The following is a 25681-nucleotide window of genomic DNA, read 5'->3' as shown; positions in this document are numbered from 1 at the left end:
GATTTTTGTTTCCATCCTCAACAGTAAACCTACCTGCGTCTTTTATTTTCCTACAACCCTGTCCGTTGTAACCGAGCAACGCAGCGCACGGTGTTTGCCGTGTCTGTGGAAGTTCCAACGCTAATATATTGCGACCAAAGACAAAATGTTGCCCACGATTCAGTCCTTTGTCAGCAAAGCCGTTCTCCCGCTGGGTCTCCCAAAACCCAGTCTGGGGTCCCTTGTGAAGGCTCTCACACTCTCTGGCGCTCCTCGAACTGCTGCCTTGAATGCCGTCCCTGGTCTCACGCCGGTGATCCAGGCCGCAGCACAAAAGGGCTATGATGGCGCTCTGGTCACGATATACAGGTACATGTACCACGCGGTAATTGCGTTTGGACTCTGGAGCATCATCGCCGCCTGTGCTCTACGGCCCATGGATCATCTCCTGACCAACCGAGTTCCCAAGAGAACCGGGCACAATTCACGAGAAATAGGGTCATCTCCGAGGAGGTGCAGATGACTATGACGGTGCCGAAACTTGTCACGGAACATCAAGAAAATGTCTGAGTCGAGCTCGCATAGAGTACATCTAAGAGCCATGCTCATTACATCTTCTCAGTACTCCCTGCTATTTAGCACCCCATCGAGAGATGGTGGTGCAAGCTCTTCGAGTTTCCAGGCGACGACGGAGAGATGGAATGCAGAGCCTCGGACGGAAGGAATCAATGAGCTTTTCCGTCCTTGCCAAACTAATCCCAAAAGACGATTGAGAATCTACCAAGCTTGGCATTGGATCGGTGTCGCTGGTTCTTCGGTGCGCTGCATGCTAGAGATTCACGCGGATCTTCTTCTTGTCATGCAAGGATGGAGATAAGGAGTCGTATGTCTCCCTAGCATGGGGGGATTCCCTAATATTATAGGTATTCAGTGACATAGAGCACCTATCCTTGGTACCCGTTTTACACTCTGTCCCACCGCTTTACTTAGGAATTAGGTAACCTCTTATTACCCATCTTTCCGCTGGCACGGCAGAACAAATCTGGTCAGGCTGGCAAGGCTGATAAGGCTGATTCTTCCGAAGCCCCTGAAGTTTCGGATAATTCCGTCCGGATCTTGGCAAACCGTGCCAATCCTCTCGCCTAAACCTCGGCATAACTTTCTGCACGTTTCAGTTCTCTATCCCTGTCCTGCCCTGTTTGTGCATACCCAGTTTCGTGACTATCCCTCAGCGCTGAGTCTACACCTGCTTTGGCACCTTATTTGGACTGTGGTGGGACTGTGGCCTGCCGCTCTACTCAGATAACCACGTCCTCTGTAACTTGGCTCAACTTCGGCAGCCTCGGAGCCAAGTGCTCAGGTTGATATGGCCGCTGCGGGGTCTCATCGCTCTCCCCTTCACCTTTCACCACCATTGAGTAGATTGTTGACAAGATCCACGAGAAAACGTCACAATGGACTTTGTGGAACTTCCAGATGGTGTTGAACCTGAAGAAGTTCCAGACTTAGGCGTTCGGGATTATGACAATGGAGATTTCAGCACGTACCCTCAGAGACAAGGATGGAATCTGCGCGCTTTACTTGATTATGATATCACAGCAGCATATGATTCGTGGGATGAAGCAAGCCAGAACTTTGGACCAGCGCTCTTCGGGGCATTCAACGGTTTAAATCTCGATGCTCTGGAGGGCCGTGACTTTCGGTCGGTACATGATGACTGGGATAACATTGCGCCGCTACTATTGACGCCGAGCGAGAGCAGGCCGTCAAAGCCGTTGCAAGGAATATGCTGTTGTCAGTGGTTGGTAGCTTCATCCAAACTTGGATTATGCTCGGTACCTTGAGTGTGGCTTTGAGACGACCAGTCTCTAGGGATGAGGTTATCGAAGTCAAAGAGACTATCGAAGAGAATGGTGAGAAGACGGAACGCTCTTGTATCAGCTTGCGAGCGGCGTTTGCGGAGTGCGTTGTCAACTTTCGAGATCATCTAGAAGCGGACTCGGATTGGAGTGCAGACGTGCTTCGGTCACTCCGGATCGGGATCACCTTTCTCGATGACATGGCTAAAATTCCTGCTCCACAGCGGTACTGCCTTCTCCCTCGATCAGTTGAATTGAGCTTGCTTGTCCTCCTCTCTACCATCGACCTTCACCAATCGTTTCATAGTCGGCGAAAACTTCGAGCCAACATGTATTCTTGCGAATCATTGGAGCAAGAGATGAAGAACCAGCGAAAGTGGTGCCCACACGTACTTTACAGGCTTCGAGCCCTAGGAGGGGCACAGAGCCTCTATTACACAGCTCTGTTGCCCAGCTTCGCAGTCGGCGGAGCACATGAAAATTGTGACGAGGGTATCTGTGTTGCGTTCAACATCGACCATGGTACATACCGGACGATACATTTAGAGGGTTGCGGCGACAAAAATCAGCATTATATCTGCCAAGATGTGCGTGTATCAGAGCGTGATCTTGGCCTGATGCTTGAGGCTGGAGGGTACCCTCTTGTTTGCCTCGAGCAAGGACGCCTGAAGCTTGTTCGATATGAGCCGGGAATACAGTACGTGGCGATTTCTCATGTTTGGTCAGATGGCAGGGGAAATCCGAGACAGAACGCTTTACCCTTATGCCAGCTAAGGACAATTCAACGATGGGTCTCAAACTCGGCACATAAGGGCACGTTCTTCTGGATTGACACTTTATGCGTACCCATAAAGGAACCACACAGAAATACAGCAATTATGCGCATGGCTCAGACATACGAAGCGGCAAGTCACGTTATTGTCCTCTCGGAAGAACTCCTGATGCACAATCTGCCAGCATCACCATTGCAGGCCCTGTATATGATTTTCTACAGTAAGTGGATGACGAGACTCTGAACATTACAGGAGGCAATACTAGCCAGAAGGCTACTCTTCCAGTTTCGAAACCAGGCAATCACTTTCTCAACGCTAAGTGATGCGATAATCGAGTCTCCGGAAGCGCCACTAGTCAACGAGCATTCACTGTCACGGATGGCGGGACTAAACATGCACACACAGATGCGGCTTTTTGAGGGTGAAGAATCAAACAATCAAGGTGCAAGAAGAACGCTTTCACTCAACGATCTGGTATGGGCCTTGCAGCCACGTACGTCGTCACGAGCAACAGACGCTACAATATGCGCCTCCATCTTGATGGGCAGCGACTTGCATCCGATTCTTGTCGCCCCCGATAACATGAAAATGCAGGCTTTCTGGGCGTCCCAGAGTGAAATCCCCGTGGGTGTACTCTGGGCCAGAGGACCGCGAGTAGATCGGGAATGATACCGATGGGCGCCACAGGATCTCCTCCACCCTTCAACAAGACAATCTCTGCTGGGAGCACACGCCGATGAAACCACGTCAGCAACGATGACTCCAGGAGGATTAGTCATTTCGGGTGTTACAGCATTCCTAATGGAGAAACTGCCTGTGGGTGACGGAAGTCCACCCGCGTTGGTGTTTGACTTTTATTCCGTGGTCACTGACTTTAACATATTCATGCGAATCCATGTGGAGGAAGGAATATCACCACGGGCCGAAATTTGGGCCAAAGATCAATTTCTGCTGTTTGTGGAGGAGTTTGAGTATACCAAGGCTACGAGACGCGCTTGTGTGGCCCTGCCGTTGCAATCCCTGGAGACTGTACGAGGCGAGGAGCAGCTTGTTAAAATACGGTACCTCCTGAATGCAGGCATCGAGGTTATGGAAGAGGGAAGCTTATCAAGCGAGGACAGGTTGCGTCCAGCTGTAAAGATTGCGCAGGTCTTCGAATCGTCGCAAAGCTGGATAATGACGTGAAGTCGCTGTTTGTACAGCGTGGACAGTCTCATGGCTACAAACATTGAACATGCCCTCTTCCGTCTGTTTGTCGTCGTCTGCCCTTCAACTTGGGCCGACCCCTTCTTTGGACAGTACTGCTAGGGTCGCTGCGCAGGAGTGTAGGCGCAGCAGACGTGGACACCGCACATGTCTCCAAAGAGGCAGGCCATGCTGAATTAAGACACGGCAAACGCGGAACCAGCACTCATCAAGTCCAACGAGCAACGGATGTGGTACCACCGAAGTGGTTGCGGTTGTTGGCTTCATGGAGTCAGCCACGACGCACCACGATGAGGTGATATACCTGTGTCAATAACTAACTATCCCTGCTGGGAAACATCAGAGCACACTGGCAAACACATCTACAATGCGATTTCCAGCAGCAGCCATTCCTACATATGAATCTCGTGGGCTTGAAAGAAGACACGTGGATTAGTTGAACCCAACACGGACTTAATTCTCGAGAATCAGGAAATACCCAAACAGTGTTCGTTGGGTAGCGTTGAGATGTTTTCTGGAATGCTGTTCGTCCTGCTGGATGTTTGTGGGTTTCACAGTGGGACTCTGTGGGGGCATCACTAATGCAATGCGCACTGTACAACGATCGTGCTTCATGACTTGCCCCGGCGACTGCGGTGTCGCGGCGGGCTCCTGCAACTAGGGGAATCAAACTCGAAATACTCGGACTCGGTGGCCACACGAGCAGGGCCAGAAATATTGTTGGAAATGAGGCGGAGGAGAAATTTTGGGTGCTGATAGATAGAGAAGGGATTTGTTTAGGAAAAAAGGGCTGGCTTGACGAGTTGGGAGTGGGCCAGTCAGAAACTGTTTCTTGCTCGGTAGACAGTTCGCCTTTCTGTCAACTGAGAGGCTGGTGAGATAGGCGATTGGTCTAGAACGTATGTCATTCATTTATCCAACAAAATGTACCATCCATTCCATTCCGCATGCGAGTAATACGGCGTCCTCCCGAACTCGGATCCTAGTTTGTGGAGAAATCAAGAGCAAGGCTGAGCCGAAATGAAGCCGTCAGACATCAGTGTTCTGAAGCTGCCAAGGATGCCAGAGAGGCTGCTGTCAAGGAGTTGCTCTCGAGGCCCGGTTTCCGTGTCTTGTTTGTGTGTGACATGAGCCTAGGTGGGCTGCTCGCACTTCTTGCTTGGGTCTTTCTCGCAATTCTATCTTCCAAGGCATTGCTCATTGTGTACTTGTTTCTTTGCGTTGCGTTTAGAGAATGCCAAAGAGCCCTATCTCCAACAGTTGGTCACAGAACGGGTTCTTCCAAGCCTACGGAGGTCCAAATCATAATTCAGGATTGCTCCAGCCCGAAAAGACACTAGAACACAAAGCTCTTTGCTGGGACCTAGTACAGGATCTGACAGTGTTGGCAGCCACAACAAGCAACGATTGAGGAGCTAGACTGAATGGTAGCGGGCTGATCTTGAGTCGGGAAGAAGCCTCACAGGTGAACCCACCCTGTGTCCTCCACACGGGTCACAAAATCATGCCTCCGATTCCCAAGTGCAGACAGACGCGAATCGCACAACTCATGCAAGCGGCCCTGTTGATGAGTATAGAGAGGTTCCTGTCATCAGAACTCAGGGTTGAAGTCGGCGCAAGCATCTTTAGTGCTTCAGACCTACTGTCACCATAACTCTTGGTTGAAGCCAGTGCAAGCATCTTTAGTGCTTCGTTGCCATATAATGGATACACCGCTACCATCAGGGTCTCTGGGCTGTGGGGGCCGTTGTCTGGCGCGATGAGCACAACGTCTTGCTTACGTTCCAGATCTGTGTCTGCTGAATGGCTGCAATTCCCCAGCATTACTGAACCCATCAGTCCATTCAGCGTACAAAACGGCCGCCGGATGCTCCTATTAAACGTCCATCCCATGGCGATTGCCAGATGGTTGTCTTTGACTGTCAACTGCCACCGAATTTTGGCTTCGGGAAAGGCGTTGGCGCGGGCGGATAAAGAACACTCTCGATTCAGCAGAGGTAACAGAGACCCCTTTTCATCTTCTGACAGTATCCAGGAGAATTTTCGATTTTTCTCCGTTTCCAACATTAAGGTGCCTGCAAAAACCGACATGCATGCGAAGCCGCTAACAGGTATCTCGCTGGCAAACAATAACCGTGGTGCGATGACTTGTCCTCGGAAAGAGGATGCAACCCATTCACCTTTGCTGACATACTCAGATGCTTGATGGCCAATTAATTTGAGGGCCCAATCGATCAGCGGCCCCAGTAGCTGGGTCCGGCGAAGAAACACGCCGTGTTGAAGAAAGGATTTGACAGCTAACCGCCATTCATTCTCGTAGGACGCTGGCGCCAGGTTTCCGTAAGGGTTATATAGTACAAGCCAGTCGATCTTCTTGGGGTCGGTCATACCTTCCGCAACCAACAGCGACAAGGCAAGTATGTCCGCCACCACTTGACCTAGCCGGCCTAGGAATGCTTGTTCAGGATCTTCTGGGAATTTATTCCTGCGCTCTTCAACCCACAAGCTAACGGCAGGCAGGTCTGTAAGTTTGAGGTCACCTGACAGGCGCTGGATCAGGGGACCATCGTAGGTCGGTCCAAGGAAGATGTTCACCAATGTACCCACCACATCATCAGCTGGGAAGGGATCCGAAGGATATACTGTCCTCAGTAGCCCGGGTTCGACCTCTTGATCGGTGAAACGATAAATTTGGGTTGGATCCGTGAAAGCCGACTTGGTAAGGTGAACAGCGTATGGTATTGCTTGGGCGCATGCCATTCTCCCCAAACCATCGTGGAACTCGAGGTCTTTTAGCAGAAACCGTGCATAGGTTTCGACTGTCACCATGCCAGTCGCCCATGCAGGGCCGTCCGCATCTTTGACAATAGCACCGAAAGCCTCTTGACTGCTCTTATAGTCATAAATGGTTTCTATACTGATGTTATCATGATAATCCAAGTTCCGCGAGATGCAAATGGTGACCTGTGGATTTGGCTGGTCAAGAATCACTGCTCCGTGTTCATCACATATCATTGGAGGAACTTCGACACACCAGTGTGCAAAGCCCGAGACCCAGGCAGCGAATGGTCCTACTGTGATTTTCAGACTTCGGACATCCGCAGGTCCAACACGGGACAACTCTCTAAAATTGTCAACGATCTTTTGAATTGCTTCTGCACTTGGAACAGCGGCGTTGTCATGGAGTCGAGTGTGCAGTTGAGGTAGCAAAGCTTGATAACCTAGAACAACATCCAAGAATCGAGATTGATTGAGCCTTGGCTCAAGAACGTCGAGAAGGTCCTTCAATTGGAAAATGCTCGGACTTAATGCCTTGTCTTCAGCAGTATCGCGAATCATTCTTGCCAGTGCCGTGGCAGCATCAAATTTACTGCATGACGAAACGAGTGCGGCTGCGAGGGATAGAAAACGTATGCCTTCAACACTGTGCGACAGCAAATCGACCGAATCGCCTTTTGCCCAACCTATTTTGGCAGCCCAGAATTTCTGGACTGGGCTTTTAGCTTGCTTTCGCAGCATGTCCTCAATCTTCGTCTGCGTGAGGCTGGAAATGGCGAGCGTGGCGCCAAATTTCTCACAAACGGTCAAGGTAAATGGCTGAATGTTGTCCCCTGAGGCAACAAGAACAGCATCTCTGCTGATCTTAAGAGCGCCGTCCACTGTTTGGGCAAGAGCCCAAGAAACTCCTATAGGGGACATGTGGAGGCTGACCGTGGAGCGAGGGATGATCCTGTGGCGCCAAAGGAGGCTTCCTCGAGACGGGGCATTACTCAATTCAAACCATATTCCTGGGACTCTGATCAATAGGTTGATGGTGCTAAAACACACGATGGGCTGAAGAGTGCAAGACCAAGGAAAAGCAAAGAGCGATGGAAAAGCAAGGTTCGAGAGAGATAAAGCGTAAATATAGTATGCGGCTTGCTGACAGTCGCCGCGTGGTTTTGTCGACCTGGGGCTCCTAGGAATAGGCTGATTGATCGATGAAGGAATCTACGAAGTATCTGGAGTGACAGCGAGGGTTTAAATAGGGCCCTCCCCCGAAGGAGCACAGGCCAGGGCTAGGAAGCCTTGCAAGGCCATCCACGCTACTAACGACGTAGCACGGACTAGAGAGACCTGGGCAAGGGAACATGGAGAGGAGATGATCCTGCCGACAGGATGCCTAAATACGGACAGGGATCCAGGGTGCACGAAGGAACAACCCTGGCGCTTGGAATGGATCTGTAATGGAGCGGGTGGAGAAATTAGCTGCCGCAATCCGTGACGCATGAGTCGCATCTGTGAGCAGGCAGCTACATAACCTACAGCCTGTCAGAGACAAGGCTGTGATTCGCATATGCTGGCCAACCTCCGCCGCCGGTCGGGTGATCGTATGAGAAGATGTCCAATGTTAGTTGATCTGTGACTAGAAAAGAATTACTCCGTGACAAGCCTACCTCGGCAAAGTCAAAGGCTGAAAAACGGCTGATTTAGAGGGCTGAGACTAGACCTTGTGGCTGTGTCGGGAGTGGAGGTTGATTAGAATCAAAAGAAAGGCCGTCTGGTTCCAGTGGAAGTGCGAGAAAATGGGATCGATCCAGCGAGGCTGCCTGTTTTTTTATGTACGGCCGGGAGTTGGGGGACGTGGGATGCGGAACGAAGACTCTGTCAATGCATGGTATTCCTCTATGTGAGGGCCATGGCTCTCGCCTATGTATCTACCAAATATAAGGCACAGGTGACAAGCCACTAGGGCTGGCCTGGCCTAGTCAGGAGGAAGGTGGTGACACCTACCATAGGGGGTAGGCGTGCACCACAGGGGAACACCGCGGGGTAGAGACAAGCCTTCGTGAAAAGAGACCTCACAAGCTCTCCTCCTCCCCCGCTCTCCAGCTCGTCTAATAAATAACACAGCACAGAGTCACTTCTAAAACCTTTTCTCGAGGTTGTTGACTTCAGTGTCAATGGCTCCATCAATCGCGCCGTCTAGAGCGGCTGGCACGCCTTCGTTGTTTAGGAACTTGTTGGCCTCTGCACCTGCAGTCAGCTTTGTTGCGACCACAATGCGCAGCTGCTAGTGGGGTGGGAAAACAAAAACAGACAAAGTCGTACCTTGATTGATGTAGGCGTCGCCGGCGTTCTGCTCGAAGTTCTTCATCATGCCTCCTCCTTGCTGGTCCTGTTGGCCTTGCTGGCCTTGCTGGTCTTGCTGGTTGCTCTGCTGGCCTTGATCATTTCCTTGGCTGTTTGCTTGGTTCTCGAGGAACTGTTCACCTTCTTGGAGGAGGTTGTCCATATTTGGATGTTCCTTGCGGGGTTCAATTGAATTGAAGTGATGCGTGTAAGTATTGTGATCGTTGCCGCCTGGTCAAATAATGCAAGGTACGGCCGGAGGAGGATGGAGGGCTTTTTTTATAGCTGATGGGCCTTTCAGCTTCTGCGGTGTGTCCTGTGCTCCGTCTCATGTGTTATCTCTGTGCTTCAATGGCACCTGGTTTCCCCGAGGTGATGACGTGGCTCCTCAGGAACCGCGATCTCTAAAAGGTCTCGCGTCACCACAGATCGCATCACACAAGCATCCCAAGCTTCGCTTGTTCAAGGCTTAGCACATCACTCTGGAATCATGATTCGTGGGAAGAGTGGGCGTCACTTTTCTTTTTCACAGCTAAGCACTGGATACCCATATCTTGGCACTCGGTTTGAGCATGTCTACGCGAGCCACACAGACGGGGGCACCATTTTCCCCTACGGCGCACCCGCGAGTTGGAGTGAGACCCCTGTCCAGCTGAACACCCGGAAAGGAATAACATTCCACCACCGGAATACTATGAAACTTTACTCGGTACTCTGTTACCAAATCGATGATTTAGATAGTGTCACTTGACCAACTCATGGAGGTGGTGGACACAAAGGGAGACTGTGCGGTGCTGCGCCGCTTCCCCACTCGACCTATACTTGAAAGCTAAAGCCTCGAAATGACTCGAAAACGAGATACAAATAAAAGGAAACAAGACCTAGAGGCGATATTGTTCTGAGGATGAGCGACTGGGAGATACAGAGTCCCTGGTCGTTTGGGCGTAGGCCAGCGCAAGGCTGGATCCGAAAGGGGCGAGGGGGTAATCAATCACAACAACCACCAGAACTGATTCTGAAAACGATTCTGTCTCACCATCACTTGTAAGAGTCCACATTCCGACGGCTGCCACTGAAGTTTTGATGAAGCCAGAAAAAGAACAGACCATGGAGAAGTACACTGCAGGTAGTAGTTTCTTTCTCCATTGCTCAGGTATAGAGGAACACGGACGAAATACCAAAAGATTTCGATTCCGGAGGAGCGCGTGGAACACCGAGGCTTCATCTTATATCTTGTCATCCATGATCGGCTCGTGGAGATAGTGCGACCGCTCATAAGTCATGTCGGCGCTAATCTTCGATTCCTCATTGATGAACGGAATAAACTGCACGACCCGGACTCCAAGCTGAGGAGCGACTTCAAGGCATTCTCCAGACATGGGGTTCTCACCCATTAAGGACTCAAAAGCCTCTAAAAGTTTCTCTATCGGCACCAGAACACCAAGTTTTTCTGCCTTGTCATACACGGCCGCAGTCGAGATCCCCGTCCTGATCTTGTTCGGGCACACGGCATTGAGAGTGATTTTCTCCTCAGCGAGAATCTTACCATAGGAGCGGACGAGCCCCACAACGGCACTGAAAGTTTTGTAAGCTTTTAAGACAACGATGGAGGTTGATGTGATTGTAGTGGGGGACATACTGCTTTGCCGCGGTATATATAGGTATGGGTTGGTGAATATAGAACCCACAGACGGAGGCGACTGGCATGACTAGATGTTTTGGTTACACAACGAGAGATTGTGCGGATGACAGGGCTTACTTTTCCCTCGAAAGCCATATTTATTTGGTTGCTGACGACGAAAGTGCTGAACTGCCAGGGAGACTGTGTAGATTACACCGATGCAGTCTACTTCAAGCACGGTCAGGTCGGGCTTCTCATATCCTGCTGAATTGGGCCTGTTGGGGAATGAACGGCGCTCTCCAATGCCGGCAATGGGAAAGACATAATCGATGCGCTTGAACTCGGCCTCAGCGGTTTCCCATGCGCTTCGCTGGGAATCCCAGTCTGCAACGTCGATCTGTACAGTCCACACAGCCTTGTCGCCCGTGTTCAGCTCTTCAGCCACGGCCTGGGCGCCCTTTAGGTCTCTGTCTGCCACATAGACTCTGATTCTGTCATTAATATTAGAGACTTTATACAGTTCTTAGAGAGGGTCAGGTTGGATCAAAAGGATCCCCACCCTTTTCCAACAAGCATCTTGGTGACTGCACGTCCGATGCCGCTGGCGCCGCCTAGCCCAAATCAGCACTAGCCGATGCTCGACCACAGGAGATATGCGGGATTCCATACCGGTGAGGAAAGCAGTTTGTCCTTTGTACGACATTCTGTGAAACCTTAAAATTCTTTTGGGGGCATACAGTCCAGCGAGGTCCAAAGAGTTTATTGTTACTTCGTTTCAATCATTATGAAGCTCTTGGCCTACCCAGAGGGGCCGGAGGGCAGCCTACGCTTCTCATAATATGTGAAGCCACAGGACTTGGCTCAATGCTTGAGAATAGCCGAATCGGTGCGGGGAGTAGACATGGAAGAGGGGATCGCTTCGTGCTTCAGCCGAACAGCGCGCCATCCTTCGCCTCAGTTTTGGGGTCAAGAATAATTGCACATAGTGTTGGACAATGAATCACAAGGCATTTCCGAAAAGGTGTCATTCAAATAGCCGGACTTTCTCCAACACGCAAGCGCAGATCTGGTCGCCCGGTTATGGTGCCGGGAGGTTGCCGGTAGCCGAAACCCTTACTATACCGATCGTTGACTTCCCGGAGGACAAAAGGACGTATCTTGCCGGCGATACTATCATGAGTCTACTCTGACAGCCACAATAATAACCATGGCAGACTATTCTCAATACCAGGGACCGAATCCTGAGTGGGAGGAATTCGTTCGAGTGACTGAAATACCTCCAGTCGGGCTGGCACCGGGAGAAACCCCTGCAGACCTCCGACAGTCAAGGAACGCTCTGCGTGAGAAAGCATCCAAGATAGAGCTGCAGACATCAGGTCGGTTCGCCCAGCATTTCTCATGATCAACCGGCTACCAGAGGCGACCCGGCACTGCTTGCTACTGCCTCAGAGCTGTCAGACGGATCGGTCTTCACGTTAGCGATGGCCCTCGAAAACGTCCCCGAACAGATATTGCCGCTTCTTCCTGTACCATTTGACCCAAATTTAGTTTATGCGACTTGCGCTATTATTAATATCAGTGCTGACACATATCATTTCTCGCAGGACTCTTGGAGAAAGTGAGCTGGCAAGACGCGGATATTCCAACGCGCGATAACTCAACCGTCCCGGCTCGCATTTACAAACCAAAAGGCGTTGATCTCTCCGCTACCGGACCACTTCCGGTCTATGTCTTCTTCCATGGCGGTGGTTACCTTTTTGGAAGCCTCGAGACAGAGGACGCAAACTGCGCCCGTGTCATTGCAATGTCCCCAGATCCAGTTATCGTTGTCCACGTGAACTACCGTCACACTCCGGACTTTAGGTATCCTACCCAGCACAATGACGCCTGGGACGCATTCCTATGGCTCAGCAAGAATATCACCTCCATTGGCGGCGACCGCGGAAAGGTAATTGTGGGTGGAATTTCCGCAGGCGGAGGCATCGCGGCTTCTGTTGTACTCAGGGGACAAGACCAACAGCATTCAGCAGTGGACTTGAAAATCATCGGCCAAATGCTCCTCATTCCGTGGATAATACATCCAAAAGCGTATCCGTTCGACCTGCTAGTTTCCAAGGAACGGTCCAGCTTTATACACAACGCCGATGCCCCCATACTCCCACATTCTCAAATCAACATGTTCATCGATGTCTTTGATAGCTTAGACACCGACCCGACGGACATCCTTTTAAACCCGCCGCTGGCTCCGGACGAGAAGGTCAAAGGCATGCCCAAGACTGTCATTGTGGCTGCAGGGATGGACCCCTTACGAGATGAAGCATTATTGTACGCTGACAAGCTGAATAGAAACGGGTAAGTCGTTTCTTTGCTACTTGAAGTTGGAAAACTTGCTGGGGTGTCGTTAGCACAGATTTCTGACGAGCTCCTCTAGGGTGCCGACCCAAGTATACGTCTTCCCCGGTCTGCCACATGGCTTCAGACGATTCGATAGTCTGAAAGCCAGTACGCGATGGGATGAGGTGACTGTCGAAGGAATTCAGTGGTGCTTGTCGGATAACCGCGAGAGCTCAACCAAGATCGAATTATAAGAGGAGCACACCTGACTCTAGTATAGAGCTGTGGATACTTATAGAAAGTAGATCACGGTTCCAGCCACGATACGAGCAGATGGCACCACTGAGGGCATTTAGAGACCATACCAGCCAGCACAGAAAGCATTCAAGGGTTCGACTATAGATCTGATGTCTTGATCTATTATATTGGAGGATGAGATAGAACTCACTGCTTGACATGAAGCTGCAATAGGCTACAGTTACAGGGTCTCGAAGAAGAACAAGAGAAACAAGCTCGTTTCGGATGTCGCCAGTTGCAGGACAATTCTTCAGCTCCAACTGTATTCCATGAATGCATCGGATATATAAGCTACGTAGTTCCTGTCACTCGGCTTCCTCCTTCAGTATCTTCTGGATTGTCACCAGTGCACTGTCCTTGTTACTGACCAGATTCGTCCTTGCAGGCCCAGGATTGTTGAACACCGGGATGATGCGCCATTGGTCTTCGGTCTCGTCCATCACCTCCAGGAGTGTCCCTGGCGGATACTTGTCATTTACGTTCTCAGCCAGAGCGACCAAGGCGCTCGCAATAACACTGGGATCGAGCATCTTGTCCTTCGTCGGATCAACCCACCCAGCGACCCCGGGATCCTCTAAGAGAAGAGGAGTCGCAATGGCCCTGAAAAGAAATTTTCCACATCAGCTTCCGTCGCCGTGGATGAAATTATTCCAGTTCTTCGAACTTGCCAGGCGTATGTCCCAATCTTGGGGGGTGGTGATGCAAATTCAAGGGTGGTATCTCATAATACGTACCCAGGAGCGACTCCGAGGACCCGGATCCCGCAAATCTTTTCTATGGCACCCATGCCCATAACGAAACTGCCAATTCCATGCTTTGATGCTTGGTACAGGGGCGTGATCACACTGACAGTTTCCGCCGCAACGCTGGCAATGTGGAGGATCGTTCCTGCCTTCTTAGCACGCAGCATGTGCCGAATAGCAATTCTCGTCATCTTGATCGGATGTACAAGATTGATGTCGAATAGCTTGTAGTGGGAGGCTGAATCGATATCTCCCCAGAATCCTGAGGCTGGCTGTTGATAACCAAGAACGTTAGTTGTTTATATTTCGGTCTTTCGACCTCTAACCAGTAATATTGTGAAGAAAGAGAAAAGAGAGACAGTGTAAAAAAGACGCAACAAAACAAAACTGCCTATAGTCTCCGACGCACCGGCTCATAGATCCCTGCTCCAGGACACACAAGGTCGGGCACAGTCCCAAACTGTTTCTTCGCGATATCAAAGGTCTTCTCTAACTGAGACCAGTCCGTGACATCTGTTGGCTCAAAGACAACCTTCGGGCCGCCTTTTTGTGCGGCGGAATCAACGAATTCTCGTGCTTCGGGCCGAAGGCCGATATCTGCAATTAGGACATTGCACCCTTTCTCAAACAGGGCCCGTGCAAAGGCCAAGTTGATGCCTGAAGAGGCGGTCAGGTTGTAAGTGAGTGTGACGCGTCAAAAGGGCAAAATAATAGGGACATGGGAAATCGTATCCCTCTTACCGGAGCCTGCACCTGTCACAATGGCTGAGGCGCCCTGGAGGTTGAGTCCGGGCATGTCGAAGAAATCGTGTCCGAAATTTGAGAGAAGGTTGTCAGGGTCAGAGAATAGGATGTCTGGTTTAGTTCAATCTGGTGAATTTATCCGACATTAGGTCGCGCTTCGATTGAGACAACATGCAAGATATTAGGGAAAGGCTGAAGGGAGGGCATCCAAAGGTGGATATTTCGGCCCTCGGTTAGTATTCGATAAACATGTATTGACCCCCACTTCCAACTTCCAGCAGCGTGCCGATTGAGGCTTCGGTTCTAGGTTCAAGGCACGCGGTAGGTGGAGTGAAGAGTTTTGGAGAGGGCAATCCCGAGTCTCCCTATTTTTCGGTTTGCTCGGTCTCGGCCGCGACATCAAAGTTCAGTTGGAGTTTGCGGTAGAACTTGTTTGGCTTCCCCGCAGAATCCTCGAGTTTAGGTAGCAATTCCGCCTTGAGGTCTGTGGAAGACTGGCATCAAAGCCTTGTCTCGAAAGGGCGGCAGCAGCCGGGAAAAAACAGCTGGTGATTGGGAGGACATCCATGGGTTGGAAAGGAGTGGAGATCTATCCAGCCTTGTGCACTCGCAAAGGGATTGCACAAAAGTACCGGGTACTTATTGCGAAATCGACTTCGGCAGGGTATTCTGTGTTCTCGTGCTGAGACCAGAGGCCTTCCATGTGTTTGGTCCAAGGCAAGATTAGCAGCCCAGTCCCGCTACACCCGTCCAGGGATAGCCCGTCGGGCAGCTTCTATCTCAGCCGCCATAAGTCCTCCTGACTCCCGGTCAGCTGGATGGGATTGACAATACCCATGAGTTACTGAGAGTATTACGGCCCCTCTACCCCAGACAGCCGGTGTAGTCTTTGCTCTTGTTTTTAATTGGACATGGTATCCGTTTGGGCGTTGAATAGATTGAATGTGAGGAGAGGCTGACAGCTTGCAGACCAGGCGTCGTCAACGCAACCATTGCCCCTGACGAGTGTGGCGCGGACGCCTCGAACCTTTGGCTGTCTTACAAAAGGGCGGTCAGCGAACCTGGGTGAAACAAGACATGTTTGAGCTTCCCATCTCCTTTGCAGATCGGTCTTGACAGCATAACCAATACCGACCCGTGGCGCATCCCTTGAAAGCGGCAATACTCCCAGCATGGTTTTGTTGGGCTACCTGAAGAACTTTCAACCATTTCGACTTGATGCCTTGGGTATCGTAACCCTCCTCGGCGCGGAGCAAGTCAACAACCATGTGGGTAAGCTTGTCCGAAGTCGATGGCTGCAGTATATGCCGCTCCTCGGAGCATATGTCATTGCAAGCGATGAGTTCACAGCCAAACAACCAGGCTTCCAGCTATTCAACTTCTCCGCAAACATATATACTCCTGGTCTCGCGGGATGGTTCAGTCGCTGGCTCATCGAGCAGGACTTTGAAACATCGGGGACTTGCGTCGAATGGAGCATTAATGCAAAGGCCCATTCCTTCGCTCTTGACTTCTGGCTAGCTCTACTCACCGGAACCATTGTCCAGGCTGGATTTATCGTGATGACGGTCCTGATGGGAGATTGGTGGGGCTTTGCGAACGCCATGTCCATGGTCATTTCTACCGCCGGAAGGGCCTATCTAGTTAACCGCAACACTACTTGGCTCGACAGAGCTGTTGTCGAGGAAACGAAGAAAGCGCTCGGGGAGCCTGAACCTTTAGTATCAACGAAAAGGCGACCCAACGTGAACAACAAGGTTTTCGACGAAGATGAACTTCGAAAGCTGCCGGAAGCGAAAGTCATCGTGCTCTTGCCAGACGCACGAGCCGCCGTCCTCTTCATTCCGGAGTGTTTGGTGCGCGAGGTCTTTGTCTATAACCCCAAGCCACCAGGCACGAGGGACGAGACCAAGAGAGTCGGGACCTGGCCTGTCCGCAGGAGAGAGGAGAATAGGAGGAAACAGTCGGGCCCGCGTGAATTGCTGGTCTACGAACTTGTACGTTGGATTTCCTGGCTCGCGTTCGGCGCACACGTCATCACCATTGGCATGTCGGATCTGGTGAGCCAGCTCATCACAGTGGTGATCATTGTAGTGCCCACCTTTCTGATCGTCCAGGGGTTTGGCTGTGATGATAGCCATATCGGGACCCGGCTGCGGGCGGAGATATCTGACATCCCGCCGGAGGAGATCAAAGCCAGGCGTGCCGATATGTATGCCTTTCTTGCCCTGAGCGACGAAGAGGAAGGCTGCCTGGAGCAATGGAATCTGGCGGCCAATCGGGCCAACAGACATTTCTGGGGCGACTATGAAAGGAAGAAAGAAGTGTTTGCCAAAGTACAAGACTTACGAAGTATCCAGAATTACGATGATCGCGTCAAGGCCATCGATGCAGCCAAGGAGGAGCTCCAGAAGGCCAAGGCAGGCAAAGCTCTGTCACTACAAGTGCATGTGGCATCTAGCACAACATCAAGACATACATCTCTGGACACGGCATAACAGGCCAATTCTTGCCCTCCTGGTAGCTTCGACCAGTACATTTCTGTCCAATATGGGGAGGAATCATATTTTCATTTGGAGTGGACGGCTGCTTTCAGACCTCGTGCCCACGAGCCATGTAAGATATCCGAACTTCATTTATTTGTGGCAACACCCATCGGTCACTGCCTTCAACACATCCAATCTGCAGGCACAGGAGGCCCGGATCGGCACATCTGCCCAGGCTAATGCAAAGTCGAGCTGTTTCTTGATAATGCGTGCTTCATCTGTGCGCCTTGGCCTCACTAAACACTCGTGGTATCCGTGAAGAGCCCAGGGGTTGTTTGGATACTGATGGGCTCTGGTCAAAGAGTCGTCCAGTCCCAGGTCTTCGACATATGCCTGCAATGCATCCTCAACGTTGCCTTGTTCAAGCGAAAGGGCTGCGAAGGCGTGTCGAGTCGGCTGCATCCAACCCCAAGGTTCGGAATATAAGAGTGTGTCGTCGTAGTGGATCGCGTCTCTCAGGCGTTTGAATGCCACGGAATAGTTCCCTCTGCGATATTCGATCTCGCCGTCCAGCATGGCAGTGGCTATCCTGAGCTCGTCACTGATTGTGTTCGGGAAATCTTTCCGCGACGGTGGAATGTGGGTAGCAGCGGCCTGATACAGCGTCCGTTCCTTGTCGGCTTTGTCTAGGTGTCCAGACACAGCCCAAGCCAGACCCTTGGCATAGTGGGCGAACGTTGTCGCTACGCAATAAAGTTCTTGGTCTTCAGGAAGCTCGTAAGCTTTGATAGCATCCCATAAATCGAACCGGATGTACACATGCAAGCGGACAGATTTGAAAAACTCCATCCAGTCCGCCAAAGGAGGTAATTTTGTCCTCAACAAATCATCTGTGATAGAGGCTTCCATGCCTTCGACGGCCTCCAGAGCAACACGGCTTTGACCAGCCAACATTGCTGCGTAGATGAGAGAGTGATAATCATGCAGCCGGTAGAAGGTGTAGAATCCTGTGCCACCAGATCGTACCCGAAACTTTTCATCGGCCTTGACAGCCTCAAGATTGCTCCCGATCGAACGCCTGTAGCCTCCCACGAGAACATCGAGATGAGAGGGCATATGCTTCAGATGGGCACCGTCGGGACATAGTGGCCGCAAGAAGTCGGCCGCAGGCAGCGCGACGGCAGGATTGGCAGAAATTTCCATGTGGTGTATGTATAAGTGCAAAATACCGGGATGCTCTCGTAAGTTGGATTCTTCAGACCGTCCTCAAGGAGTTTAGTTACCTCATGAACCGGCAAACCAGCAATAGGCCGGCCGGTGTGTGTGTCAAATATTTTTCTGAGCGCCGTCATCATGAGAGCATCAGTGAATAGACATCTGACATTAAGATCTTCCTGCCCAAACTCGTCGTAGACCTTTCTCATTGTCTCGGCGTAGCTTCGGTTGGAGGTTTCAAAATCGAACGGGATGTCGCGACTCGGATATCGAGATTGACTCGCATTGCAGAGGGCGGTCTCCTTTGGCGTGAGATGGGCTACATGTCTCATTGCTTCGCGAGAGAGGTCGTGACTTGTGGCAACCGATTGCATCAGGTCTTTCTGGTCAAACGAAGCCCAGACGTTGTTGTAGTTGGGCCTGGAAGCGTAGGCGACACCCCAATATGCCATGCCGCAATCGGGATCGTCTTCAATCGCCTTTTGGAAACACTTGATGGCTTCGTCGTGGTTGAAGCCGTATAACCATAGGATGCCTCAATCAAACTATTTCTGCGCTTCGAAACTCGTGGTCGTAATTAGGGACGTAAATGTTCCAAGATCGTAATAACCGTCTGACGCCATCGTTGAGGTTTCAATGCTGAAATGCTATGCTTCAGTCAGTTTGCGAAATAGGACTGTGCTTGAAAATAGTTCGATGTCTTGAATCTCTGGCCATGTCCGTTTTATTGTTCTTTGTCGGAGAGATAACCGCTCGACTCGGACTGTGCAGCTGATCTCGCCGAGATCTTGTGGGTTTTCGTCACTCCAAGACGGTCAGTGGTGGATCTGTAAATTTTGGGTACGGCACACTCTCGGTAGGGTACGCTGCCACGCTGCACGCTGGAGAGCCTTCCTGGCGCCGTGCTGCCCCTGGCACTCTTACGTCCTACTCCCAGTTGCGCCGCCCCGGTACCATCATTACTGTCTGCCTGACGTTTCGACCCCCTGTCCATTGACTCAAAATTTCGCTCGCGCACCCGCAGATGTCCCACCATCCTCGGAATTCCGCGGTTAGCTGGTTGGCATTAGCAAAGAGGGATGCGTTCCTAGGTCTTGCCAGAAGCTGACTTCGCAACCCCAGAGGTCGGTATAAGCCGACAAGTCCAGACTTGTGAAGTCTAGGTGCGGTTGTCCTTCCTGGTGTGAGAGATCTTCAGCTACTCGCTCGCCACCCTCAAATCAGTAAATGCACCGCCACAAGAAAGTGCTGCGCTGATGCGACGTTGTATCGTATTTGCAGCTCGAGAAACCAAGTCGTAGTTAGGAGCTTCCTCCTGTAACAGGCCACCCAGCCCGATTTCCGACGCGAAGACACCTAGATCTTGCAGCATCTTGGGGATGCAGAGGTCCTCGCGCGGTTGCCAGAATGTGGGCCGAAGCATGGAAATGTAAATGACTCCAGCGGCTGGAGGGCCATAATGCGCAACCTCGGAATGAATTAGTTGACTCATCATGCGAGATAGATCGATCCCTACCTTCCATAGCAGACTGGTTCCCGAATTTACCAAGTGGTCTCGGAGAATTATGGCTTCAACTGTCAATGACAACATTTCTTGTGGTATCCGGAGCAACTCCACTTCAGTCTCGGCGAAAACGGCATTTTCGTGATTCGCAACGCTATTCCTGAGTAGGAACAACGTTTGAATGTAGGTCAATCGCGTATTCAACAGAAAATCATTCTCGAATGGTGACCGATCTCTATGCAGAAAGAGTGTACGCTCAAGCCTGAGGTGACCCGGGAGAGATCGCCATAAACTCTGTGCACATGCATAGATCGCGCTTGGTATTTGTCAGTAGTATGAAAGAAATGCATGGTGGCCATCGGATACCTACTCGAATCGCAACACTCGTTCTGCTGATTGCCCACCATGCTCGTGTAGAACTTCCATGATTTCTTCCTTCAAAGAAGCACGGCATGCTGTCCAACGCAAGCCAGTCACTTGATCAATGCGGTCGTTGGAGCCGAAGAAAGTGTGGTCTAAAGCTGCCATAGGCGGTCTGGGAGGATTCCTTGTATGTGTATCTCGGTTATTGTCTGAGAGCTGAAAACAGCAAAATTTGCGACTCAATCTGGGAGGGCGACCAAGAAACACCGCCATGTTCTTGTCATCAGAGTATATTTGGGCAAATATTGACCGACGCAGCTCGGCGAGGAATCCGGGAATCATGGGCATATCCGCTATTCTCTCATGCAGGCCAAGAAATAGCAATGAGCCGATCACGTCGCCTAATCGGCGCCATGCGCTGTAGCCTGATATGTATCAGTATTTTAGTGACATATACCTCCAAAATATCGCAGAGCTTACTCTGGTCTCCATCCATAACGGAATGCAAAATGAAATTCTCATATTGACAGATGAGTTGTATGTCGTTCAACGAATCAAGCCCAAGCATGATCTCCAAGCATCTATCTGAGAGCTCTGTAATGGCTCGTTGTAAAGTACGAAGTTCAAGTCGGGAGGTGTAGAGGGGCGGGAAGAATGGGATATCTGTTGTAGCTCTACCTGCCGCGATTAGCGCAAGGGTGATGCTCTCCCACCTGACATTGGTACCACTGATCTCGCAGTTGAAATTCAAGGTCGATCCCGGCGAAATGTTCAGAGGTTTGGTCGAATTATCTGAAAGCTTCTCCATGATCACGGAGGGATTGGTAACGTCAAACAGCTTGCCTCTTACAAGTCGACGCAAAGATTGAGTGCACCTTTCGCCAGCCAGAAGTCGAGAAGGTTCTTGAAATCTTCGCCCTCGACTGTATCCAACACTTCCTGAAGGACTTGGTTCTGCTGAAGACTAATTTTGCCGTTTATTCGTGTCGAACCATGGCTGGTTGGTAATAGCTGATTTGGCCTTGATTCATGAAGATCCCCATCACCAGCGAGACGATTGAAGAGGGTGGCGGAGCTGGAAAGACCCAAATGACCAGTGTTCGGGTAGCGGGGCTCCGCGGGCTCCTGATCAATTAGGGATCTTTGGGGAAGTGAGGCATTCACCGGAGACTTCTGTGTGGTAGGAGAGGTTCTGATAGGAGTTTAGGTTAAGCTGGCTGGCAGTATGACGACCGCTTTGGCTACCGTATCTGATTGCTCCCTTTGCTGTGACGTCTCTTGAAAGGGTTCTCGCGGTACATATAGGAATTGGATCGTCCGGCATGTACGCAGCGCGAACAGACTGGCTTACTGTGGTCACATGCTAATTTCAGTTGTCTGCATGGCTCGCAAGCCACCAGGCGAACTCGCTTTTCCCTCGTGGGGTTCATGAGATGGTTGTGCTCTATCGATGCAGCTGGCTCGGAGTGATGAAGGTGCCAGGAGGGAAATAGCCTGGCCAAGATGCCGCTAGTCTCAATTTGACTTATGATAGCTAGGCGAGACCGAGTAGAGCCGGAACGGAGAATGTTTCCTCCGGGCTCCGGGCTCCATACTTGGTTCTCGGCTCGTCAGCACCAGTGCAGGTTACTGGGTACTCCAGACAGAAAACATTCGCACGCTCGGCGAGATATCCGAAGTACCGGGTACGGAGTAGAAACTGCAAAGTTACTCCGAAAGTAAGTGGCCATGTCCTTCACCAACAACAACAATTCTTTCTCTACAACATCATCATTTGTGTGCATTCTGCGGTCATATAGGAAGCACTCAGTCGGAGTGTATACACCTCGTATAGCAATCGATAGTTTCCCACCGCACTGATGGCCACTTCATTCAGCACAATCCCCATCATTGACTTCACAAATCTTCAATCCGCGGAGACAAAGCCACAAGCTTTGAAGCAATTGCAAGATGCTCTTTTCAAGGTCGGATTTCTTTATCTCATCAATACAGGTTTAGAGGTGAAGTTTGAAACGCCAGGCATCCAGTGATTCGATTTCCGTCTGACGAAGATCTAGTCAGTGGTGGAAGAAGGACATCGCAATGTACCCGAGCTGTTTAATCTTCCTCCGGAAAGCAAGGAGAAATGCAACATGATCAATTCGCCTTGTTTCCTCGGCTACACGGCCCTAGGCGCCGAAACCACGGCTTCGCGGACTGATCTTCGGGAAGTACGTTTGGGATCTATCGTCACAGTGGACGAGGAATTGACCTGAGCAAAGCAATTCGACTTTGGGACTCCTCTGAAAGATTCTTGGATGGATGGTGATCCAGTTTGGAAGCGGCTCGAAGGCCCGAGCCAGGTAAGAAGTCGTCAACAACACTTGCTCGCTCAGTCAAGGATGTCACATCAGAACTAATGTAAGAGGAATACAAGTATCCCGATGCCAAGACTGAAGATCTGGTCAATCGCCTGATCCAACAGATGTCCAATTTGGCCGACTCGTTTCTGGGATCTGTGGCCGAGTGTCTCGGTCTTCCGATCGACACCTTCGCTCCGTTCCGTGGCAACATGGACAGACTCAAATTCATCAAATACCCTCCCGCTTTACCAGGATCTCAAGGGGTGGGTCCGCACAAGGACTCCACAGGTCTCTTTACCTTCCTTTCCCAAGACTCTGTCGGCGGCCTCCAAGTCCTCAACAGAACGGGCCAGTGGATTGATGCTCCGCCGGTGCCCGGCAGCCTCGTTGTGAATATAGCACAAGGCTTTGAGGCAATAACGGGGGGTCTGTGCCCAGCTACTACCCACCGAGTCGTCGTAAGTTCTTGTCCGTCTCGAAATCAGTCTATGACGAGTCCCTGATGAGGGTTTAATTTCAAGGCTCCGACAGAGACAGTGCGCTACAGCATCCCTTATTTCCTCGCTGTCCGCTACGACCTAACACTAAATCAACTCAAAGAATCCGCTGCCCATATCACCAGATGCATCCCAGCTTCTGATGCGCCAGTGGTGCCGAGTATTAATCAGGTCGCAAGCGAGTTTCTCTCTCCGGCCTTCTTCTGTGTATGTCAAGCCATTCCTAGAACTCACTGCTATGCGCGGACTAATGATTGGCGCGAGTAGTTCGGCGAAGCCTCGCTGCGGAACCGCGTCATTAGCCATCCGGACGTGGGACAGAAGTGGTATCCAGATCTCTACGATAAATATTCTCGCGAATCTTTTTGATTATACACTCGCATATAGTGTCCGGCCATTAAAAAAGATGAGGAGGCATTGTGCATCAACTTGGAGTCGGCGATGGAAACTAACAGTATACACAAAGTTTTCCATCACAGCTCTATGCTCTCATGTATACCAAGACGGTTGCACCTTCTCAAAAAAAAAGCCCCCAAAATACCCGCTTTAGAATGACACGTTTGCGCAAATGACGGCGAAGACAGTTTTCTGAAAGAGATGGCTTTGTCGAGAACGCACATGAGTTTGCAACGACTCGGACGGCCGGTGGCGGCGACGCTCGACTTGTTCATCGTATAACCAGTACAGGCTCCTAGACGGGCCTCATGCTGGTGCTTGGAGAATAAGGCGAAAATATTGATGCGCCACATACTGCTTGTGGGTTGTTCGCTTCCAATTGGGTTAAGTGGAAGTCTGGGGATTACAAGGCTGGCGGATAGCGCTCACAACCGACTGCGGCGGACTGGAAACAATGACTGGGGTAGGATCAGCTGGACTTGGCCATGGTAACTGATGCTGATGTGCGACTTAACTTGACTGTCTCGGGCCGCTGCGCTCGTGTTGGGAGCTCGATTCTGGGGACGCTTTAAACGGAGAGATTGAGCCTCGGTAGAAATTTACCCCAAGTCGACAATCCGGCAAGACTGGCGGGCTGAGCATGCTGTAAGCGTGCTCGTCCACCATAACGTTACTCAACATCCCCAGGCGAATACATCGCAAATGAGTGTCAGTCCAAGTCGGAAGTGTTTCTGTTCAGTATTATCAGGCGTCTCGTTGCATAGAACAATCTATCTGCGCCAAGGGTATACACAAGGGTTTCAGCGCCGTCGGTACAAGCTTCATATTAAAGCGGGTTCCTGCAGTGAGAGAAGTCAGACATGGCTCCAAAGAGCAAAGAGTCGGCGCCAAAACAGCTGGATTTTGAAACACATCTCGAGCTGAAGCAGGTCGCGCCCGTAAGTAGCAAAGTGTGACGGGATTTTGCAGAAACCTCAAAGTTCTAATGTGTATACACCAGGATGTCTTCACAAACGTGCATGAACCGTGGGTATTTCACATCACAAATTCATATCCGGGTCCGTTGATGATGGCCCAGGCGGCAGCGGCCGCGTGGAAGACAGTGCCTGACGGGTTCATGCTGGATTCGCTGCAGACGCACTTCATGCTGGCGCCCAATCCGCAGAAACCATTGCTGTACAAAGTACAGCGGATAGGCAACGGTCGGCGATTCGCGGTGCGGATTGTGAACATCGCACAGGATGAAAAGGTGTGCGTGACCATAACCACGAGTTTCGTCAACGATGCGCCCTGGTCCGGCCGAGCCATGACGCATGTAGTGCCCATGAGGATTGATAGGCGGAAGCGGGAGATCAGCCTGGACGATTTCGAACTGATGCGTACATCGAGAGGGCCGTTTATGAAATTCGAGAGACTCCCGCATGTTCACGAAAGTAAATTCCAGGCAGTTGATGGAGGCTCGGGGGATGCTGACGGTCTCCTTCTAGATCCCAAAAATCCAGCCACCAGCATGGCTCCAACCGTTGCGCAAATCGATCCAGCCATCTCATCCCTGAGAGGCACGGCAGCGCATATTCTCGGTGTCATACACCTCTCTGATTACCATGTCATGGACTGCCCGCTGTCCATCCACGGTGTTCCGCACGGGGTCTGGAGAATCGGAGACCAAGCGAAGTCACCGATACCGACCACCATGAAGATCATGACGAGTCTGAATCACACGATCCACTTCCACACCCACGACGGGTTCCGGGCCGACGAGCTGCTGTACATCGAGGTCACCTCTCCGTGGGCCAGGGATGGGAGAGCGATGATCAACTCGAGGATTTTCAGCAAGCAGGGTATGCTGATTGCGACGGTTATTCAGGAGGTACGAACTGAACAGCCTGCTTTGTACCGCAATTCTTTTCCACAGACTAATGGACGTGAACAGGCATTCTATGTCTTCAAGGAGGACGCCAGTGCTAAGCTTTAAAGGAAGTCGCGAAGACGACCAAAGGGCGCGGAAAGGGATAGATGATATACGAGCCCTTAGAGGAAAATTTCTGCATATCTGGTAACATGCCACTGCTGTTTTCGATTTAGAGTACCATATAGGAGGAAGATTAAAGGTCAACCCGCCGTCGAGAAGGGTAAAGAGGTGATGGAATAGAAAAGGAGAGACGATTAGTGACTCCTTCAGAAAAGGAAGCCTTTAAGATTAATGCGTC

General features: G+C 51.0%; 12 protein-coding genes across 12 annotated transcripts; 6 read left to right on the top strand and 6 right to left on the bottom strand.

Moving 5' to 3' along the window:
- Positions 1–145: 145 nt before the first annotated feature.
- On the top strand, positions 146–502 carry A1O5_06069 (uncharacterized protein; the record flags this gene model as incomplete). Its single annotated transcript, XM_007746665.1, has 1 exon — positions 146–502. The coding sequence occupies one exon, from the start codon at positions 146–148 to the stop codon at positions 500–502; it is 357 nt and encodes a 118-aa protein (XP_007744855.1).
- A 931-nt stretch (positions 503–1433) lies between these two features.
- A1O5_06068 (uncharacterized protein) lies at positions 1434–2934 on the top strand (the record flags this gene model as incomplete). Its single annotated transcript, XM_007746664.1, has 3 exons — positions 1434–1685; positions 1742–2831; positions 2864–2934. The coding sequence occupies 3 exons, from the start codon at positions 1434–1436 to the stop codon at positions 2932–2934; spliced, it is 1413 nt and encodes a 470-aa protein (XP_007744854.1).
- Positions 2935–5311: 2377 nt separating this feature from the next.
- A1O5_06067 (uncharacterized protein) lies at positions 5312–7516 on the bottom strand (the record flags this gene model as incomplete). Its single annotated transcript, XM_007746663.1, has 1 exon — positions 5312–7516. One exon carries the CDS (start codon positions 7514–7516, stop codon positions 5312–5314), a length of 2205 nt encoding a protein of 734 aa, XP_007744853.1.
- A 1207-nt stretch (positions 7517–8723) lies between these two features.
- A1O5_06066 (uncharacterized protein) lies at positions 8724–9092 on the bottom strand (the record flags this gene model as incomplete). The annotated part of the gene is made up of 2 exons (XM_007746662.1): positions 8724–8827; positions 8909–9092. 2 exons carry the CDS (start codon positions 9090–9092, stop codon positions 8724–8726), a joined length of 288 nt encoding a protein of 95 aa, XP_007744852.1.
- A 1063-nt stretch (positions 9093–10155) lies between these two features.
- On the bottom strand, positions 10156–11253 carry A1O5_06065 (uncharacterized protein; the record flags this gene model as incomplete). The annotated part of the gene is made up of 5 exons (XM_007746661.1): positions 10156–10504; positions 10569–10638; positions 10689–11041; positions 11110–11161; positions 11220–11253. 5 exons carry the CDS (start codon positions 11251–11253, stop codon positions 10156–10158), a joined length of 858 nt encoding a protein of 285 aa, XP_007744851.1.
- A 504-nt stretch (positions 11254–11757) lies between these two features.
- Positions 11758–13138, top strand: A1O5_06064 (uncharacterized protein; the record flags this gene model as incomplete). Its single annotated transcript, XM_007746660.1, has 3 exons — positions 11758–11926; positions 12155–12902; positions 12982–13138. The coding sequence occupies 3 exons, from the start codon at positions 11758–11760 to the stop codon at positions 13136–13138; spliced, it is 1074 nt and encodes a 357-aa protein (XP_007744850.1).
- A 348-nt stretch (positions 13139–13486) lies between these two features.
- A1O5_06063 (uncharacterized protein) lies at positions 13487–14720 on the bottom strand (the record flags this gene model as incomplete). The annotated part of the gene is made up of 4 exons (XM_007746659.1): positions 13487–13781; positions 13916–14196; positions 14334–14581; positions 14666–14720. The coding sequence occupies 4 exons, from the start codon at positions 14718–14720 to the stop codon at positions 13487–13489; spliced, it is 879 nt and encodes a 292-aa protein (XP_007744849.1).
- Positions 14721–15840: 1120 nt separating this feature from the next.
- A1O5_06062 (uncharacterized protein) lies at positions 15841–17166 on the top strand (the record flags this gene model as incomplete). Its single annotated transcript, XM_007746658.1, has 1 exon — positions 15841–17166. One exon carries the CDS (start codon positions 15841–15843, stop codon positions 17164–17166), a length of 1326 nt encoding a protein of 441 aa, XP_007744848.1.
- A 138-nt stretch (positions 17167–17304) lies between these two features.
- A1O5_06061 (uncharacterized protein) lies at positions 17305–18821 on the bottom strand (the record flags this gene model as incomplete). The annotated part of the gene is made up of 2 exons (XM_007746657.1): positions 17305–18419; positions 18455–18821. The coding sequence occupies 2 exons, from the start codon at positions 18819–18821 to the stop codon at positions 17305–17307; spliced, it is 1482 nt and encodes a 493-aa protein (XP_007744847.1).
- A 746-nt stretch (positions 18822–19567) lies between these two features.
- A1O5_06060 (uncharacterized protein) lies at positions 19568–21044 on the bottom strand (the record flags this gene model as incomplete). The annotated part of the gene is made up of 4 exons (XM_007746656.1): positions 19568–19837; positions 19886–20189; positions 20244–20661; positions 20717–21044. 4 exons carry the CDS (start codon positions 21042–21044, stop codon positions 19568–19570), a joined length of 1320 nt encoding a protein of 439 aa, XP_007744846.1.
- A 1051-nt stretch (positions 21045–22095) lies between these two features.
- A1O5_06059 (uncharacterized protein) lies at positions 22096–23444 on the top strand (the record flags this gene model as incomplete). Its single annotated transcript, XM_007746655.1, has 6 exons — positions 22096–22236; positions 22294–22446; positions 22498–22578; positions 22653–23036; positions 23100–23282; positions 23343–23444. 6 exons carry the CDS (start codon positions 22096–22098, stop codon positions 23442–23444), a joined length of 1044 nt encoding a protein of 347 aa, XP_007744845.1.
- An 887-nt stretch (positions 23445–24331) lies between these two features.
- A1O5_06058 (uncharacterized protein) lies at positions 24332–25446 on the top strand (the record flags this gene model as incomplete). The annotated part of the gene is made up of 2 exons (XM_007746654.1): positions 24332–24409; positions 24472–25446. The coding sequence occupies 2 exons, from the start codon at positions 24332–24334 to the stop codon at positions 25444–25446; spliced, it is 1053 nt and encodes a 350-aa protein (XP_007744844.1).
- Between the last annotated feature and the right edge of the window lie 235 nt (positions 25447–25681).

This window comes from Cladophialophora psammophila (assembly GCF_000585535.1).
Source record: "Cladophialophora psammophila CBS 110553 chromosome Unknown aczJe-supercont1.8, whole genome shotgun sequence".
Lineage (NCBI taxonomy): Eukaryota > Fungi > Ascomycota > Eurotiomycetes > Chaetothyriales > Herpotrichiellaceae > Cladophialophora > Cladophialophora psammophila.
Note: the sequence above shows the minus strand (reverse complement) of the source record. Positions and strands in the feature narration are given on the sequence as shown.